The sequence below is a fragment of the Eurosta solidaginis genome, chromosome 4 (assembly GCF_040869045.1).
Source record: "Eurosta solidaginis isolate ZX-2024a chromosome 4, ASM4086904v1, whole genome shotgun sequence".
NCBI lineage: Eukaryota > Metazoa > Arthropoda > Insecta > Diptera > Tephritidae > Eurosta > Eurosta solidaginis.
In genome coordinates, this window is record NC_090322.1 from 89,057,249 (window position 1) to 89,077,259 (window position 20,011).

The 20,011-nt window shown below is 35.1% G+C and overlaps 1 protein-coding gene across 7 annotated transcripts in view; it reads left to right on the top strand.

The window, feature by feature from the left end:
• Spx (Spliceosomal protein on the X) overlaps positions 1–18,096 on the top strand; it is a 150,586-nt gene extending 132,490 nt beyond the window's left edge. For 4 of the 7 annotated variants that reach the window (XM_067782239.1, XM_067782240.1, XM_067782244.1 and 1 more), the window contains 2 exons: positions 13,376–13,395; positions 14,340–18,096. In XM_067782239.1, coding sequence (XP_067638340.1) covers positions 13,376–13,395; positions 14,340–15,223 — 904 coding nt within the window. In that variant the 3' untranslated portion in view covers positions 15,224–18,096. The remainder of the gene's footprint in view (positions 1–13,375; positions 13,396–14,339) is intronic. The other 3 variants (XM_067782238.1, XM_067782241.1, XM_067782242.1) reach the window with 1 other exon arrangement.
• Positions 18,097–20,011: the final 1,915 nt, after the last annotated feature.

The window sequence follows — 20,011 nt, forward strand, 5'->3', positions numbered from 1 at the left end:
TAGAGGATTACTATAAATTTATCGCTGAAAACTTCTTCCCTATATATATGATGGAAGTATAAGACCAAGAAAAACGGAGATGTAGCTTAACAAACGAACAGCAAGTAGAGTTGGATGCATTACTTCGGGCGAACGCCGACATATTTGGAGAACCAACGCCGTTGATCACACAACGGATCGACACGGGCGAACATCCTCCAGTCGCTCTGCCACCATATCGTATATCGCCACAACGTAAAGAAGAACTAAAACATGAAATAGCTAAGATGTTGGAGACAGGAGTGATTTTTGAGTGCGAATCACCATGGGCTGCTCCTGTAGTAATTGTACCGAAGAAGACAGGGGGGATACGTATCTGTATTGACTACAGGGAACTAAATGCCATAACGAAGGCAGATCGGTATCCCCTACCCCGTATTGATGACTTACTGCAAGCAGCGAAAACGACTAATTTCATGTCAACATTAGATTTACAGTCTGGTTATTGGCAGATTGGAGTTGAGGAGAGTGATCAAGATAAAACGGCATTCGTCGGACAATTCGGCATATACAAATTTACACGTATGCCTTTTGGTTTACGTAACGCACCAGCTACGTTCCAGCGTCTAATAGACCGACTAAAAGTATCGCTAAACAGCCAAGTTCTTCTTGCGTACTTAGATGACATTATTTTGTGCTCAATTAGTTTCAATTTCATTTGGCAGAGCTGAAACAACTTCTCGGCGGTTTACGACAATTTGGCCTGAAGGCAAACTTCGATAAGTGTTGTTTTGCGTGCCACGAAGTTAAGTATTTGGGGCACATATTGACTCCAAATGGTATAATGGTTGACCCACAGAAAGTTGAAGCGATAGTACTACGTAAATATCGGAAGAATGCTAAAGAGTTGCTGTAATTTTTTCAGACTTGCCCTTGCTACAGGCGTTTTGCTCCCCAGTTTGCGGACATCGCAAAGCTTTTATCACAATTAATAAAGAAAAACGCTGCCTGGTCTTGGACGAATAAGCAACAATCGGCGTTCGACGAGTTGAAAAGATTATTGACGACATCACCCATTTTGAAACAAGCCGACGAAAACCGACCATATACATTTTTCAAAGACCGATGTAAGTGGGTATGCATTAGGGGCAGTATTACTCCAGGGGGAGGCAGCAGATGATCACCCTATCGAATACGCGAGTAGACTACTGTCAAAAGCTGAAAAAAATTATTCAACAATCGAAAGAGAGGCCTTAGCAATCGTTTGGGCCGTACAGAAGTACCGCGGGTATATAGATGGATCCGAGCTAACCCTCATTACGGATCATCAACCACTTAAATGGCTAATGAGCCTGAAGTCTCCTTCTGGACGCCTAGCATGTTGGGCCTTAATCTTACAACCGTATAATCTAATCATCGACTATAAACCGGGAAAAACTAATGTGGTGGCCGATATGCTATCAAGGCCGCCTTGCAGAGAAGAACATGGATCAGAAGAAACTTGTCATATATGTTCGTTTGATGTGGAACTCCCCCGAAGAGGAGCGAAAGATATTAGAGAAGGTCAACTTGACCCCGAACTAAAAAGTATTATTGACTGCTTTGAAAAGAACACTGACGATGCCGTTCATTGGGTTAAGAGAGGGTACACGATGAATGATGGTGTACTCTACTGCTATCATAACAAAGATACAGCTGGTCATTACGGAATCGACCTAACCTCCCATAGAATCACTTCTCGCTATTATTGGCCCGGCATTCGAAAATATATAGAAACACACGTTAAAAATTGTATCTACTGTCAACGGTATAAAGCGACTAATCTTAAACCAATGGGTCTGTATCAAACGATATCTAGCAAACAGCGATTTGAAGCAATCGCTATCGATTTATTTGGACCATTGCCTATCGATGATGTCCAAAATGATTTGAGATCTATCGTATACGCTGAAAATTTCATCGCTGAAATTACCCCATATTTGAGCACACTCGCTGATGTGTTCGTATCAGTCACGAGCAGAGACAACAAGATGCTAATAAGAGCGTCACTAATCCACGACGACGTAACCAAAAAGATTTAGAGATTGGGTCAAAGGTTCTGGTTACCACTCACGTCCTAAGCAACGCTGCGAAAGGTATAACATCCTAATTCATTCCAAAAAGGTATGGTCCGTACAGGCCCGACGAGAGGGGAGGGGGAATGGGGGGATTCCCCCGGGCCCGCGATTTAGAGGTACTAAGAAATGTTTTTAATTCAGGAGAGTTTGCAATTTTTAAGCCGAATTTCAAAAGCAACGAATATCTGCATTTCCTTTTTATATTATAGTGTATGAAAAATAATTTGAAAAGTCCTTTTCCTTAAAATTTAAGAATATATATTTCATTTGGGAGCTGGCTCAAACCATTCAGGTTCCGCATCCGATTCGACTATTGATAATGATTTTTTGCCTGTGCCTTCGAACAGTGAGGAGACAATAAAAACATCAAACAAAAATGTATGTTTACATTAATCCGAAATCGTAAAGTTTCGTGGTCATACTGATGAAGGTTCATTTTCAAAACGTCTTCCAACAATACCACCAACTCTGTACCAAATTCCAGATTATTTAAACGACTTCGACATCTTACTTACTTACTTAATTGGCGCTTAACCGTCTAAACGGTTATGGCCGTCCAACAAGGCGCGCCAGTCGCTCCTTCGCTCCGCCAACCGGCGCCAATTGGTCACACCAAGGGAGTTTAAATCGTTTTCCACCTGGTCCTTCCAACGGAGTGGGGGCCGCCCTCTACCTCTGCTTCCATAGGCGGGTTCCGATAGAAACACTTTATTGGCCGGAGCATCATCTTTCATTCGCATAACATGGCCTAGCCATGAATAATGAGTTTTTGCGATCTGAAGAAGTCACCGAAATAATTCGTCGAGGTCATCAAAAGTGTCCTGTTATTTTTCCACGTGATTGTCATGACGAGGCATTTCCTACCTCGTTGTTAAACAGAATCTTGCCAAATGGATAGAAAGTGGAGCGTGACTGGTTGGTGTGGAGTGCCAGTAGTAATACTTTTTATTGCCTACCATGTCGTCTGTTAAGCACCAATACTTTAAATCGATTAATTAAAATTTGTTGTCCTGGCGGATATTCGAAATTGCAGGTGTGGAAGAAGCTATAAGATAAATTGCCAGCATACGAAAATACTCAAGATCACATTAAATGTTATATTCATTGGCGATCTTTACAAAATCTAATTCAAAAGGAGGCTACAATTGATACACTTATCAATGACCAGCTAATCACTGAAACTCAAAAGTGGAAAGAAATTGTATATAGAATTTTGGACGCTATTTTATTTTTGGGTGAAAGAGGCCTAGCTTTTAGAGGCGAGAGTATATATCTTGGTGAACGAAACAATGGAAATTTTTTGGGCATCTAAGATCTCATAAACCATTATGATCCGATACTTAGAGATCATTTGGATAAAGTTAGGATTTTTCAACAGCAGCACAAACGTTTACAAGTTCACTATCTTTCCCCAGACATTCAGAACGAGTTTATAGAAATGTGTGCAAAACGCGTGAGGGAAACTATATTAGATCAACGCAAGAAAGCCAATAATTTTTGTAGCAATTTAGGTTTCACTGTTGATTAGGAACCGTTGGGTTTATGCAAGGTGATGACTACTTACTTCAGGCTAACATACCAGTAGTAATACTTTTTATTGCCTACCATGTCGTCTGTTAAGCACCAATACTTTAAATCGATTAATTAAAATTTGTTGTCCTGGCGGATATTCGAAATTGCAGGTGTGGAAGAAGCTATAAGATAAATTGCCAGCATACGAAAATACTCAAGATCACATTAAATGTTATATTCATTGGCGATCTTTACAAAATCTAATTCAAAAGGAGGCTACAATTGATACACTTATCAATGACCAGCTAATCATGAAACTCAAAAGTGGAAAGAAATTGTATATAGAATTTTGGACGCTATTTTATTTTTGGGTGAAAGAGGCCTAGCTTTTAGAGGCGAAAGTATATATCTTGGTGAACGAAACAATGGAAATTTTTTGGGCATCTAAGATCTCATAAACCATTATGATCCGATACTTAGAGATCATTTGGATAAAGTTAAGATTTTTCAACAGCAGCACAAACGTTTACAAGTTCACTATCTTTCCCCAGACATTCAGAACGAGTTTATAGAAATGTGTGCAAAACACGTGAGGGAAACTATATTAGATCAACGCAAGAAAGCCAATAATTTTTGTAACAATTTAGGTTTCACTGTTGATTAGGAACCGTTGGGTTTATGTAAGGTGATGATTACTTACTTCAGGCTAACATACAATTACCGGAAAACGACCGCCGTGATGAAGAGCTAAAACTGAAGTGATTTATTAGAGTTAATTGAAATGCAGTATGTAATATAACACTACTCCACCCTTCATTTAAGAACTTGAATTGTGAAATTTTTAAAATTTAAAAAATGCGTAAATTATAAAAACGTGATTAAATTTAATACGAATTAGTTTAGAAAATCCGGAGCGTTGTATCGACGAACTTCCTGACGCACACGCGAACTTTTGCGTTGTTGCGCCTCTTCGGTTGGTGTAAGATTTGGCTGCTTAATATTATTTGGTTCTTAATGTTGCTTGTTCTTCCTGTGCCTGTGCAGACATCTCGTTGGTTGGCTGAGTTTGTATGAACTCAAGTGCTATATGTATCGATGTTCTTTTGTTGTTATTGGTGGTGGATCTAGTCTTAAGCTGGTTAGCATGGCGTTTGATATTGCCACGCTACGTTTTGACGATGTAAACCATTTTACCAAGTGGTCTTATGATTGAACCTTTGATTAACTTTTCCCCTCTTGCGTAGTTTCGAGCAAAAACCGGCTGGTTTACTTGGAACTTTGGTTTATGGCGTGGTTTGTCGTGGCTTAAGGTTGGCTCTATCAGTTGGGTTAGTAACGTACGAACTGGTCTATCATGTAGTAGCTCAGCGGGCGTTTTACCTTCAGTGTTTGGCATAAAACGATATGTAGAAAGATATTTGCTTACGGCTGCTTTGATTTGTAACCCGTCATCGATGTTCTTTTTTGAAACGGTGCTGTAATCAGCTGTTGTAGTGGATGATAATTGTATGATGAAGGGAAATTGCTAGTACGCGTCAAAGCAAATTAGCCACATTGAATTAAAAACAGGACCAGAAAAATCAATGTGGATGCGTTCCAAGGATTTTTTACCTCAGGCCAACTGTTATACTCTCTTACAGGTGCGGGATTTGCGAGTTTGCACACATCACAATTCTCCGTTAGTTTTACGATGTCTTTGTCTATGTTGGCCCACCATACGTGCAGTCTAGCCAGTTGCTTCATCTTAGAAACCCCCCCAGTGTCCGTCATGCAAAATGTTTAAGACCTTAGCTCTCAAAGAAAGCGGTATGACGACACGGGCATACTCGGTTTGAAGGCATAATAAGCTGTTTTGAACAACTAAGGCGTAGCGATGGTTAAAAAATTAACGCAAGTCTTCATTTTGGGGACTAAGCTTTTCTGGCCAGCCCTTTTGTACAAAATATTGAACTCTTTTTAAAACAGTGTCCTTTCTGGCGTGGGATAAAATTATTGTGGTATAGATTGGCGTGCTTAATACTTCTATTGTATAGCATGCTTCTTCTTTTTGTCGGACCCAATAGGTAACCGTGACAAAGCATCAGCATTACTATGATCAGTAGTTTTACGATATTTTACCTCATACTGGTACCCCATGAGTTTTTGATGTAAAGGCTATAGGACGCTCAGTTCCGTCCGCATATGTATGTGAAGTTACAGCACCAATACCATATGATGAAGCATCAGTTGCTAAAATCAAGGGCAACTTTTCATCATAATGTGCCAACTGTGTACCGTTCAGAATGTGCTATTTTAATAAATTAAATGATCTGTTTTTTTCAGGCCCCCAAGTGAACTTAACATTTTTACGGCGCAATAAATTAAGTGGGGCTGATAACTGGGAATAGTTAGGTATAAAATTATAATAGTAGTTTACCTTACCCATAAATGCTTCAAGTTGCTTCAGGTTCATTGGCGGTTGCAGATCTTTGACCGCTTTCCGACCGGCTTCATCAGGCAAAACACCTTCTGCGCTTATTTGACGCCCAAGATACTCTATTTTATCTTCGAGGAAAGAACAGTTTTGCCGTTTGCATTTGAGGCTATTTGCTTGTAGAATTTGTAGAACTTGTTCAAGGCGTTTTAAATGTTGAGAAACAGTAGGTGCAGTGATAATAATGTTATCAAGGTAGTTTCCACACCCTTCTACCTCTTGTAAAAGTTGTTCGAGATATTTTTGGAATATTGCTGGAGCACTTGCTATTCCATACGGAAGGCGTTGGTACTGGAATAGTCCAAGCGGTGTATTAACTACCATGATCGTTTTGCGTCGTCATCGAGTTCCATTTGTAGGTAAGCATCTTTAAGGTCGATTTTTGTAAATAGTTGACCCCAGCGTATCATTTGTAATAACGTTTCTCGTGTAGGCAATGGGTATTGTTCTATGTCGATTTGCGAATTTATAGCTAATTTAAAATTACCGCAAATTCTAATTGAACCGTCTGGTTTCGGTGCTAAAACGATAGTTGAAGCCCATTGCGAAAATTTAACTGGCTTCCAAATACCGGCGTTTGTGAGTCGTTCGGCCTCTTTTTTAAAACGTGGAATTTGCGAAAAGGGGATCTGGGGGCTTTTAAAAAATGTTGGGTGTGCACTTTCTTTTAAATAAACACTGGCTTTGAAATTCCTAATGGTCCCGATTGCTGGTTCAAAAACTTCACTATATTTTGTTAATAAATCGTTAATTTCGTCAGCCTCAACTGCACTAATTTTTAAACTTTGTTGAATTTCATATCCAAACTCTTTGAACAAATCAAAACCAAAAAAATTATTGCTATTATCGACATCAACAACTACAATTGTTACTTTTTTCTCTTTTTCGCCACACTTTACGTCTACATATAATTCTCCAATCACTGGAATTCGTTTTTGACCGAATCCGAATAAAGTACGTGTACACTTTTGTAATTTTGGAGAATATAATTGTTTATAAGTGTTTTTGTTCATAATTGAAATAGACGCACCAGAGTCCATTTGAAAAGCGATAGTTTTGCCAAGAATTTGTAAGTCTATATAAATTTTATTATCTTTTGTTTTCACAACAGCCGTAACACTGTATATTGACTCAATCATGCCAATATTTTGAATTTTATTCTGTACTTCTTTATTTCTATTTGTACCTTTATTTTGAGTGGAGACTTTTTCTTTTTGGTTTTGCTTTGCCATACATACGGGCGCTATGTGTCCTTTTTTGCCACACTTTCGGCATATATAAGTTCTAAATTTGCACTTGTCACATTGATGAGAAATTCCACAGCCTGAGCACGACTTCCATTTGGAAGTTTGAGTATTGTCTTTGTTGTTCCCTTGTGATGATTTTCCATTGGAGCGAACAGAATTGAGTGTAGTATTATTTTCGGCAGTATCACTGAGTGCCTTTTGCGTTTGAGCTTTTTCTTTTATTGTTGCTACTGTTTTAATTGTAGCTTCGTGAGACTCTGCTATAAGCAAGACGTCGGGAAGTGAAGGCTGTAATATTAGCAGAGCAGCAGAGCGCACTGTGTTGTGTGGTGTGTATGTAATTACTTGGTCGCGAATCATGTCGTCAACAAAACTATGAGAACAATTCTCAGCAGAGCAAACAAAATTACACTCTCTTGCTAATCCCCGTAGATCAGCAATCCACTCTCTGTATGTTTGGCCTGGCTTCATTTCTGCCTTGCGGAATTCGTAACGCGATGCTAATACATGCCTTTTTGATTGGAAATGTTCCGTTAACTTTGTGGTCAACGACTAAAATGATTGTTCTTGAACTTTCTGGCTACCGAAAATATTTTTTATCAGCTCGTAATTTTCTATGCCTATCCACGACAACAAAAAAGATTTTTGCTTTTCCACTGATGTTACACTGTATGCTAAAAAATGTTGGTTTAGCTGTTCTAAGTAAGATTCCCATGTTTGTATGTCTTTATTGAAATTGTGAAATTATGTGACACTGCCATCGGCGGTTTGTGTAGGCAAACCGCTGCTGAGAATCGACTGCATCCATTTTTGTTGTTGTAGAATTAACTTTTTAGCGAATTCTTGTTGCTCTTTTAGCAAATTTTCCACTAATCTACTGTCTTCCGGCATAATTTTGCATGTATTTAATAATAAATTATTTGAAAACTAGTATAGTTTTGCACTATTCAGGCGCACAATAATTTTATTTTACGGATAGCGAGTGAACGCGATTTTTCCGAATTGGCCTCGTCGCCAGATGTAACAATTTAGGTTTCACTGTTGATTAGGAACCGTTGAGTTTATGCAAGGTGATGATTACTTACTTCAGGCTAACATACAATTACCGGAAAACGACCGCCGCGATTAAGAGCTAAAACTGAACTGATTTATTACGAGTTAATGTATGTACAAGTTCATGTATGTAAATCCATATATACACAGAGTCGTAAATCATTGAACTAAAATAGGTTACTTAAAATAGTATTGAAATGCAGTATGTAATATGTAACAATTTTGCTAATATCGTTGATGCTACGCCTGATGCTGTCACGTTGAACAGACTACGTTCATTTTGCGCTACCTCCATTTCAGTTCGAAAGCAACAAATTTTACAATTCAAGAACGGGTTTTGGCTTTCGTGGATTGTACCCAAAAAACTGGTCAAGAAATCGCTGATTTAATTTGCCATACTCTAGGTAAACATGAAATCCTATTAAAAGATTGTCGTGCACAAGGGTACGATAACGGCGCCAATATGAAAGCAGCTTACAACGGAGCACAACGTCACATTCTCGACAAAAACTCGAATGTTGATTACTCGCCTTGTGCAACCCACAGTCTCAATTTATGTGGTGTTGATGCTGCTGAATGTTGTACGGCAGCAATTACTTTCTTCGGAGTTGTACAAAAATGTTTTACTATTTTCAGCAGCAGTCCACAACGATGGGACATCCTCAAAAAATGTACCGAGCTCTCTTCCCAGTCTTTCAGACACTAGGTGGTCGGCTAGAATTGAGGCAATTAGACTATTCGCCAACCATGCTCCAGGATTAAGCACTAAACGCATTACTTAAGCTAAATTTCACTGCACAAGCATACGGAGATATTACCGGCATTCTCAAGTACATCAACAAGTTCGAATGTATCTTGCTGTCCTCAATTTGGTTTAAAATATTGACTACCATTAATGAAAGAAACATCGTACTCCAAACTAGAGACGCCACCATAGATGTTGAGGTCCGACATCTGGTTCCCCCATAAATTCAGAAAACAAAAATTCGGAAACACATTTTTTCAGAAAACATTAGTCGGAACCCTTTTTTCATAAAGCCAAAATTCAGATGTCAAAAATCCGAAAACAAAAATTCAGAAATCAATATTCAGAAGTCAAATTTCAGAAGTCAAAAATAAGAAGTCAAATTTTGCGCAAAATTTAATTTTTTTGATGTCTGATTACTTTCTGAATTTTGATTTCTGAAAATTTTTTCAGCCTGGAACACAGCAACGTCGAAAGAGGGCGTCATATCCAATCGAATTATGGAATATGTATAATATCACCAAATTGGGTGAAGTCCGTACAAATAATTATATCGAAAGGTGGCACAGCGTCATTCGAAGTGCGCCTGGGACATACCCTAAAATTAAAAAAACGAACATGCAATAACAGAAACAAAACTGCAGCAATTTTCAGCTGTAGGCAAGCCATATCGGAAACGCAAGATAAAATATAAAGACTTCGTTTTTTTAACATTGTAAATTCATTTGAAAAAGATAAACGCGAAAAGATTTAATTAATTACATGCTTGCTATTGCACACAATATAAAATTTTAGATTTTACTACTTCTACTTTATACATAATTCCTTCCAAATAAATAAACGTTTCTTAATTTTGAGAAAAATTTTATGTTTTTGTTTTCTGATTTTATGGGGGAACCGCAACATCTAGCCTTATAAGCTCATTTGAAGTTGATCAGGAACCAATGGGAGATAATTTTAAGCGAAAGCAAACTTTCCGGACATTCGAAAGAGAAAACCAAAAGACGTTTTGAAGATAATGGAAATAAGATGATTACGGATGATCCAGAGTCTGATTTTAAAACAAATACATTCTTCGTGATCGTTGATTCGGCAATCACTGGCAAAACTAAACGATTTGCAGCTATGAGAAATTTGAACGAGACGTTTTCCTTTTTGTGGCAATTTGAAGACATGGATTAAACTACGGTTCGGGCGAGCGCAGCAAAATTTGTCGAAAAATACAAGTTGGACGTTTCTCAAAGCTTAGAATGCGAAATAATCCACTTTAAACACATTTACGAAGCAAATTTTGATAATGGTCTGTGACCATTATTGGAATTGCTAAATGCCTATGTTCAGAATCTGTATACAATTATCTTTTGCACTATACCTGTTACTGTAGGTAGTGCAGAACGTTCTTTCAGCGTCCTTGCAAGAATCAAAAACTTTCATATATGTATCGCGTTCATCTCAAGAGCGAGTTTCAGGACTTGCCACGCTTTAGGTTGAATCCGTTTTGGCAAGACAGTTAAATTTTGATATTATTATAAAAAATTTTGCAGCGAAAAAAGCAAGAAAAGCTACTCTTTGATAACCGAACTTTCTATATTGAATAATTAAAATTTATAATCATCATTAAATTTATCATAACTGTATTAAAATGTTACAAAATAACGAGAAATGATTATTTGAAACAATATGTGGCTGTTAAAAGAGAATTTTATTTCTAAGCTACAATAAAATAGTATAAATAGTAAATATTCTGTGTTAATTTTATTGTCAGCTCTTAGTCCAAAAATCATTTAGTTGATGTGCCAAAATTTTTTTTTATGTAATCCATCAGTAATAACTCATGAATGAGACGCCATTTTTTATAGGGGGCTCGTAAATTGTTTAGTCCCGGGCCCTGATTTTCTCTCTACGGTCCTGGGTCCGTACGTCATTATCGAAAAACAAGGTGCTACGGCTTACGTAATACCACATGAAGACAATATACAGCAACCGTTGGGCACTTATCATGCATCATCGCTAACTCCTTATAGAGGTGCCAATTCTGTATGCGAGGATCCAGTCAACATGATCAGACATCGAGGTCGGCCCCTAAAGAATACATAGTAGGATGCCTCATCGGGTCGATTTCAGCATCGTAGGGGGAGGCTGTAACAACCCTACCTTGCAGTTAATACTTTTGTATCAATACTATTTGTAACATATCTGAAAAACGTACTATTCATGTTAATTAGCAACCCCATTGTACATACGTAAATGCAATACTGTTATGTTAGTTAAGTATTGTGACTTGATAAATTTTTGCTGATCATCATAAAATTTAATCGGCTTCGAGCTTGCGCCAAATGAGGTTCTCGTCCAATATTGCTTCAGACAGTTCTTCACATTGAAACAAATTCGAAGGTGATTGTATGCATGTGTTTTTATACAATAACTATTCGTGTAAACGTATTCCGTTTTTGATACAATTATACAAATAAATACCGAATTGCTGACAAACAAACCTGCATGAAATATTCTTTGAGATACGATACACAATTTATTAAATTTATCATAAATAAATAGGCGGCGAAATGGTTTATTTTCATATCCATTATTAGCCACCGACATAATGGATCCTTTTAGTTTAAAGAATTTGTATTTGAGTTATTATTTGAATTAAAATTGCATGATTTAATACATTTAGTAGCATTATTTTTAAATTTACGATGATACCAACAAATTGTTTGATGGTTTGAACTTCTAGATCTAGAAAAATTTCTTGATTTAGATCTTCTTCTATCTTTAGAGCTAGATCGAATTTGTAACTCGTTGATATCAGAAGTAATTTTATTTAAATTTTGGTATATAGCTTTGGTTAATTTAGTCAAATTTTTAATACATTGTTCTAAAACATCATTGTTAATGCCAGCTATTGTAGAAGATTTTGAAGATTGTGGTGTGTTAATCAAATCTAATAATTTGTCTGCTAAAATAATTATTTCATCTTTATTTTGATTATTTCTAGAGGTTAAATGAACTTGTATTCCTTGTGGCAATTTTCGAATCCAAAGTTTAAAAACTAATTCTTGACTAACAATGGAATCAGAACCTATAAGAGATATCACGAATCTAAATAATTGAGATAGTGAACGATCACCAAGTTCTGTTTTTGAAAATAATTGTTCTAATCTTTTCTCTTCGCTAAGAGAAAATCTTTCACACAAAATCTTTTTAATTGTAGCATATTTGTTAAAAAGAGGAGTAGGATTTATTACGTCATACATTTTTGAAATAGTATCTCGTTGTTGTAACACATCATTTGAAATTTTAAATTATTTTGAAATTTTAAATTATCATCGTTTATGTTATTAATTTCAAATTGGTCTTCAACGAGTAAAACCCAAGCATCAGAACATTCTTGCCAAAATGAAGGTCGTTTAATAGATTTAACTATATTTTGTCTTGAGTTTAAATTATCTTCTATTGTTGTTGTTGGATGTGAGTTTTGTGTTATATTTTGATCTATCGTATTCATTGTGTTATTATTGTTTTGGTTTTCTAATTTTTTTTAAATTACGTATATGAATGGGTGAACGAGAAAGCATTAATAAAATAAAAATAAAAATTTCTTAAGAAAGGTATTTAATAAAAAGATAATAGTAAGATTGTAGATAATAGGATACTACCTATTTAAATTATTAATTTTGTTAAATATTAAGTATTTGAAACATAAATTATATATATATATATAAATATGCAAAGGTGTATTTAATTTGTTGAAATTTTTATTGTTGAAATTATTTGCAAATGGCGTTCACGTTATGTGTAAAATTTATTTTGTTGAAATTTTGATTGTTGAAATTATTTGCAATGGCGTTCACATTATTCGTAAAATTTAATTTATTGAAATTTTGATTGTTGAAATTATTTGCAATGGCGTTCACGTTATTCGTAAAATTTAATTTGTTGTTTTTAAAATGTAGATAGAAATGCCTAGTAGAATGCGAATTCTGTTTGTTTATTATACTGGGAAAAAGCTGCTATACTTGTGCGTTGCTTGTAAAAGTGTGAAATCGTTTTATGTGATAGGACTTTGTCTAACATCTAACTCCAAATTGTAGGTACTTAAAAAGAACACAATTTAAGTTAAACTTTTCTCAAATTTAATAACTTGAATTGTTTCTGATCTACAGTTAAAACTATATATATTCTTCGGTCTTTATTTTTGCTGTTGCTGCTAATTAATGTTCCTTTGAACACATGCGTATACACAAAGACTGGAGGTGCAGAAATGTGGTGAGAAAATTTCGTTCAATAATTTTCGTATAAACAGCGCTTTTCACAATTTCAGTTTTTATGTAAACACTCAGTTATCACTGCACAAATTTTTTTTTGCAATTGTTTTCAACATTGTCCTTAACACATTATACGAAAAATTTAATTGAAAATTTTAGCATTTTTAAATGTATCGATCAATGTTGGTAAATCATGTTCATTTTCAGCATTTTCTTTAGACCAAAGCATAAATGGTTCACTATCAATTTCATGAAAACTAGCAGTTAACAAAAAGTCCAAGACACTTTCAATGTAACGCACTTTTTCACTAAATATTATTGGACATTCTTATTTTGTAGTATTTCTATTCAACAGCGTGGCAAGACTTCTTCACCAATTAAGGGACAACAAAATAATACTCTTTCACATGCTAGATTTTTTTTTTATTGAGAGGTTTAAGTTCGATTGCAGGATCGCCAATGTATAAGTTAGATATTTATTATTAATAATCAACTTTTTATTTTATTATTATAGTAAGAATTACATTTTTTAATGATTTTTAATATTTCAAATACAAAAATTTTCATGAACAAAAGTGTACATGAAAAAATAATTGTATAAATTTAAAGTATATTAATTCAAAGTAGATACATAATAATGAACCCTATAGTCCTTATACTCTACATACTCTATATAGGGGCACCGTTTTCGAGGAAACCAAGCCTTAACCGAAAAATAACTTTGATGAACAAATTTCTATTACATAGATTTTTCTTTTAAAAACTGGGAATATACTCCCATCCTCTATTGGAATATGTTTCTTTCATCATCCTTTTAATTTGATTTTTCTTTAATTTAGTGCAGAATAGAATATGCCATATATATTTTCCGAAAAACCTAACGCACAAGTTATTATAGTGCATACATACATGTATATTCAGTTTTAACGATTATTTTACTTCCAGTTAATGTACATATGCCGAAAGATCGGGTTACTCAAATGCACCAAGGTTATGGTTTCGTAGAGTTTCTCAGCGAGGATGACGCCGATTATGCTATTAAGATTATGAATATGATAAAACTATATGGAAAACCTATTCGTGTAAACAAAGCTTCTGCTCATCAGAAAAATTTAGATGTTGGTGCTAATATTTTCATTGGAAACTTGGACCCTGAAGTAGATGAAAAACTACTGTACGACACCTTTTCGGCTTTTGGTGTTATTCTTCAAACTCCAAAAATTATGCGCGATCCGGAAACTGGTAATTCTAAAGGTTTCGCTTTTATAAATTTCGCTAGTTTTGAAGCCTCTGACGCTGCTATGGATGCTATGAACGGACAATATCTCTGTAATCGACCTATTTCGGTGTCGTACGCGTTTAAAAAGGATTCAAAAGGAGAAAGGCATGGATCAGCAGCTGAACGTCTATTGGCTGCTCAAAACCCTTCATCGCATGCTGATCGGCCGCATCAATTGTTTGCAGATTCACCTGTTCCTAATATGGTACCAGTTATGCCAGGACAAATTATTCCACCACCACCTCTTATGGCTCCTCCACCGCCTCCAGTAGCAGCAAACAGCATGTTGCCACCACCACCGCCGGTACCTCCTCCGCAAGTGACTGGATTTCCTGCTGCTATTCCTCCCCCTCCCCTCCCACCACTTGCTACTGGTCAGCCCCCTTTACCACCACCAGTGGGCATCCCACCACCACCTCGTATGGCAAGTTACGCCGCAACAACACATCCACCCTTTCCAAATGGTATACCACCAGTTCCTCCCCGCGTCCCTCAACATAGCTGGAGACCGCAAGGATTTCCAACACCTCCGGTTGGTTACCAGTATTAATATAATTCAAGCCTGATGCTATGTAAATTATGTAATGACAGGTTTTTGTAAATCTGCGTTATAAAGATATAAAATATAGGACATCGCAAGGTCTATTCAACATATGATTTTAAACCCGTCAAATGAGCTTTGTTGTTTCTCATATAAAATATAATTAAAAAAATACAATTCAAAAGCCTATTAGGCAATTCACAAGAGTGTCGTATTCATGTAAAATCTTAAGACTGGAAACAACCTTCCATGGTTTCCAATATTAAATTTCATTAAAACATAGCAAATTCGGCGAATAGGAGACCTTGTGAATTGCCTTAAGGTCCTTTACTGTCTTATATTTTTAAACACTCCCCTTGTGAGCACTACAATGAGTTGTATGTCGTATTTAAATAATCCAAATTTATGCAACTGCTAATCTTTTTTTTATTGCTACTTACAATTTTTTCTTTGTTTTTATTATTAATAATTGTTTAACTAATTTAGCACACCTGTTTAATTTTATTTTTTTACAAACATTTTATTAAAGAAACAAGTAGACAGGTTTAATATCATACCACTTTCGTCGGATAGGAGAACTTGTGAATCGCCTATATATATATGAAATGTGTTAAGTTATTGTCAAACACATTTTGTTTTCATCTTTGAAAATTAAAAAAAAATTTAACATAAATAAAATACAAAATATAAATAAAAACAACAAAAATGGTAGGTATAAATAAAAATATAAGCGGTTGCATAAATTTAGATTTTTTTCATGCTTTTTACTGATGGGCCTTCTTACGGATGTATTTAAATACAACATACAACTCAATGCAGTGCTCCTAAGGGCCGTATTAAAAAAATACTCCAATACAATACATTTACATTAAATATAGATAAAACATAACATAATTTTCTAACTGACAAGTTCGTTACTTTATTTCCCTTTTCACAACGATTTATGAGTCATAGTGATTTTTATATAATTCCGCCATCTTAAAGCTCAAAATAGATAGAATAACAAGTGTACACAGCTTTTGTTCTCTAGCATCACAATATTTTGCAAATGAGAAAAAAAAAATGTGTGTGGTAATGTTAATTATTTTATTTACTAATACGAAAAACTATATGCTAATCATCTTAGTTCATTCATTTAAAAGAAAATTGTATCATAAAAAAAATTTCATTGTTCAAAATAATAGGTGTATGGACCGTTTGTTCGAAATCGGTGTAAACAATTCAGTTATAAATTCCTTACTCCATGGTTAATCTTAATAAGAGGTAGATTTTCCATGGTTTGTTTTACTTCGGTTAATCTACTTGGCACAGATTTTATACATTTTGGGAATGTTTTCAATGGAGTTCTATTTCCATGAAACCCATTGAAATAACGTTCCGGTTTCGGTTTTTTTAACTTTCGGTTCTTCAGAATAAAAACATAAACACACGTTTGTAGACAAAAAAAAATATTTATTTACTAAGGAATGCATGTACATATTAAAAAGACCAGTTTGAATCGTTGGTCAGTTTATATTGGGCAGAACTCGGCATAGGCTCAACTGTTGTTGTTGTAGCAGTACTTCGGCCACACAAATTGTCATCAATATCCTCTAATGGGAATCCAAGGGAACCTGTAGTTTGAACAGGGGGTACCATAGTTAGAGGGGTGTTAGAGGCGTTGGTTCCACATTACCTTTGAAGAGATGGCTCGTGTCATGTGGGGACACTTGACAAGCAGGGGTTGATTCTGGATAGGTAAGGTAACACTACCCAGATCGAAGTTGAGCTAAGGTGACGCGCGCTTCCCTAGGGAGAGTGCGTTCCTCTTCTGCGACTTCTGGGTATTTTTCCTTAAGAACTGGATTCGCCGGGCAATTCCCGACATAGAGCTCGGACGGCTGTGCTTTTTTGCTTCATAGGGCTGTGTTCTCAGGTGCCGTATTTCCTCATAATGCCTACGGAGATATCCCCGTAAGCCCAAACTTCAATCAGGTTCTTCAACCATTCAGTAATTTCAGACTTGTATTGCCACAATCAAGGGATGCGGCCAACCTTCTCAACTGGGAGGTGTCACACCGCTTGCAATCAGCTTTGCAACAAAATAAACGGCTACCTCCCTGATCTCCAGTTTTTTCGCCTCGCGAAACCTGACATTATCACCGACTAAATCATCGGCGACCTTATTTACAACATGGACGTCCCAAATGTCGACCATTTTGAACATCCACGTCAATGGCACTACGCTACCGGCTGTCTTACACCCCAACATTTTGGGCGTGGCGTTTTTTTTATTTATTTATTTATTAGTCTAGGAACAAAATGTTTAGTACAGACACTTGTGACTAAATTACAGAGACCAGCTTAAATTAAGCTATTATATTATTACAGATTAAGTAGTTTTTTATTTTAAGTTGAAAAGCGTATTTTGAGTCCGAGAAATCAATATCGAAAAAATTTGAGAAACAATTGATTTCTGATAGGGCTCTGTTAATAAGCGCTTTTGAGTTATAAACAGTTCTGCTCAGCCCTATGAAAAAGATTTCAAAGCGGCAGTTTCTAAAGGGAGTATTTAAGCATAGTCTTTCAAGAAGCAACGCGCAGTCAAAATATCGAATATAAACAACGAGGCCAAAAGAATTCTGCGGTTGTTTAGGGATAGTAAGGATAATTGTTGACAACGAGACTCATAAGACGGGATCGGTTCAGAGAATCGTAATGAAGTAAGCGCGAAGCGCATACAGATTTCTTGAACCTATAAAGGTTCATTGTATGAACCTCCGAAAAATGGACGTGCGCTTGCACGTCGCAACGCACTCCACATAACACGTATTTGTTGTTTAAGTTCTTGTTCTTTTATTTATCAAAGTTTTTGTATAATAAATGTTCTTCATTTAATTGTACACTTTATTTAGTTTTATTTCTAGTTTGTATTTAGTTTGATTTTAACTTTTTCACTTAATTCGTGTTTTACTTGTGTCGTCCAAAGTTTTAATGAATATTCAGAGCCGAATTGCTCTGTGTTCAAGTTGTTCCACACCCGTGGGTAGACAACGGGTGTTGCAGCAACTTGAACACAGGGTAACATTTTATTATTTATTATAGCTCTGTTACATCATCCTTTTTGGGGAAAAGAAGAATTGACAAAGTGATCAATTTTGTCACATTCTTCTTTGACCAAAAACTTATAAAAATTGTTGCGAACAAACGAATATATATTTATATTAGGGTATTCCTCCCCTTTTTAATTCGTTGGTTCGGAACCATTTTTATTAATAATTGAAAAAGATTTTATACATCGAATAGTTAAATTTTAGTTACATTTTTATGGTTCATTGTAACTTAAATAAAAGGTATAAATATTAATAATATTTTAATTTATGACAAAATATGTGGAATGTTTCTTTGTAAATATTTACGTTTGATATATTCAATTTAAGGTTTTACATTTTTATTACATATTATATATGTTTTTTTTTTTTTAGCAATTAAGAAATACCATTTTTTCCTTAAATATACAAAATTGGGTGCTATTTTCCTTTTGTTTTACAAGTTTTTGTGCCTTCGTGGCTGCTTAATTACTAGTAAAAAAATTTTTTTTTGGATTTTTTTTTTAAATTTTAAAGTTTAATCAAAATATTAAAATAACGTTAATTTACTTTACTAAGGCGGTTTTTATGTACCACTTTTTCTTTGTTTTTAACTTCATAGAAAATAAAGTACATTAGGTTCGTTAATTTTAGTTATAATAAACGGACCTTGATAAATATTTTCGTGCTTATGATGTGGTTCTTTTTGTAAAAGTACTTTATCTCCGATTTTGACAACTAAAATTCGTGCCGTTTTATCGTACAGATTTTTACTTTGTAATTTATTTTTATTAATTAGATTCTGTGCCATTTTGTGCGTTTTCTGCATCCTAAACTTAACTTCTTTGGCATAGTTTTCGACGTTATAAATTGGGTCAATTTTTTCTTTTGTTAATTCATTATGCAAAGTTGCCTTTTTCCCAAAGACTAACTCGTAAGGTGAAAATTTATTGTCGAAAACTGTGCTACTCGTAGTATTGTGTAGGAAAGTAAAGTATTTTAAATAAATATCCCAATCAGAAAAAGTATCTTTTAGATATGCACGTAAGTATTCATTAAAAACTCTATGATTACGTTCAATCGTGCCAACAGTTTCATGATGGTATGCAGTTGAAAAATTATGTTGAATATTTAAAAGCTTTGTTAATTCTTCGAATAATTCATTTTTAAATTCAGTACCTAAATCTGATTTAATGGCATTCATTGTGCCGTAAGTTAAAATGAATCCTTCAAAAATAGCTGAAGCGATTGTTTTTGCCGATTTGTCTGGTACAGCGACTGTTACCAGGTATTTAGTCATGTCGCAAATCATGGTAAGTGCGAATTTATTACCATATTTGGACTCAGGTAGGGGTCCTATTGTGTCAATTACTAGTATATCAAATGGTTTACAAGGAGTTGGTGTTAAAACAAGTTTTTCTTTTGTTTTAGGTTTAACCTTGTTTAAAAGACAATCTTTACAATTTTTGATATATTTCGATATATCGCGAGTCATGTTCTTCCAATAAAATTTTGTTCGCAATTTTGCGTAAAGTCTTTTCATTCCGCAATGTCCACCGGAAATGGGATCATTATGGTAAATTTTCATAAGTTTTAATTTTGTATCTTCATCTGTTACTGTCTCCACTGGATCTGTTAAAATAATTTCTAATGATTTTAAAATTTTATTTCCAATATTTTTGAAATTTGTAATAGTATAATGTTCGAACATAATATAGTTTTTAGGCCA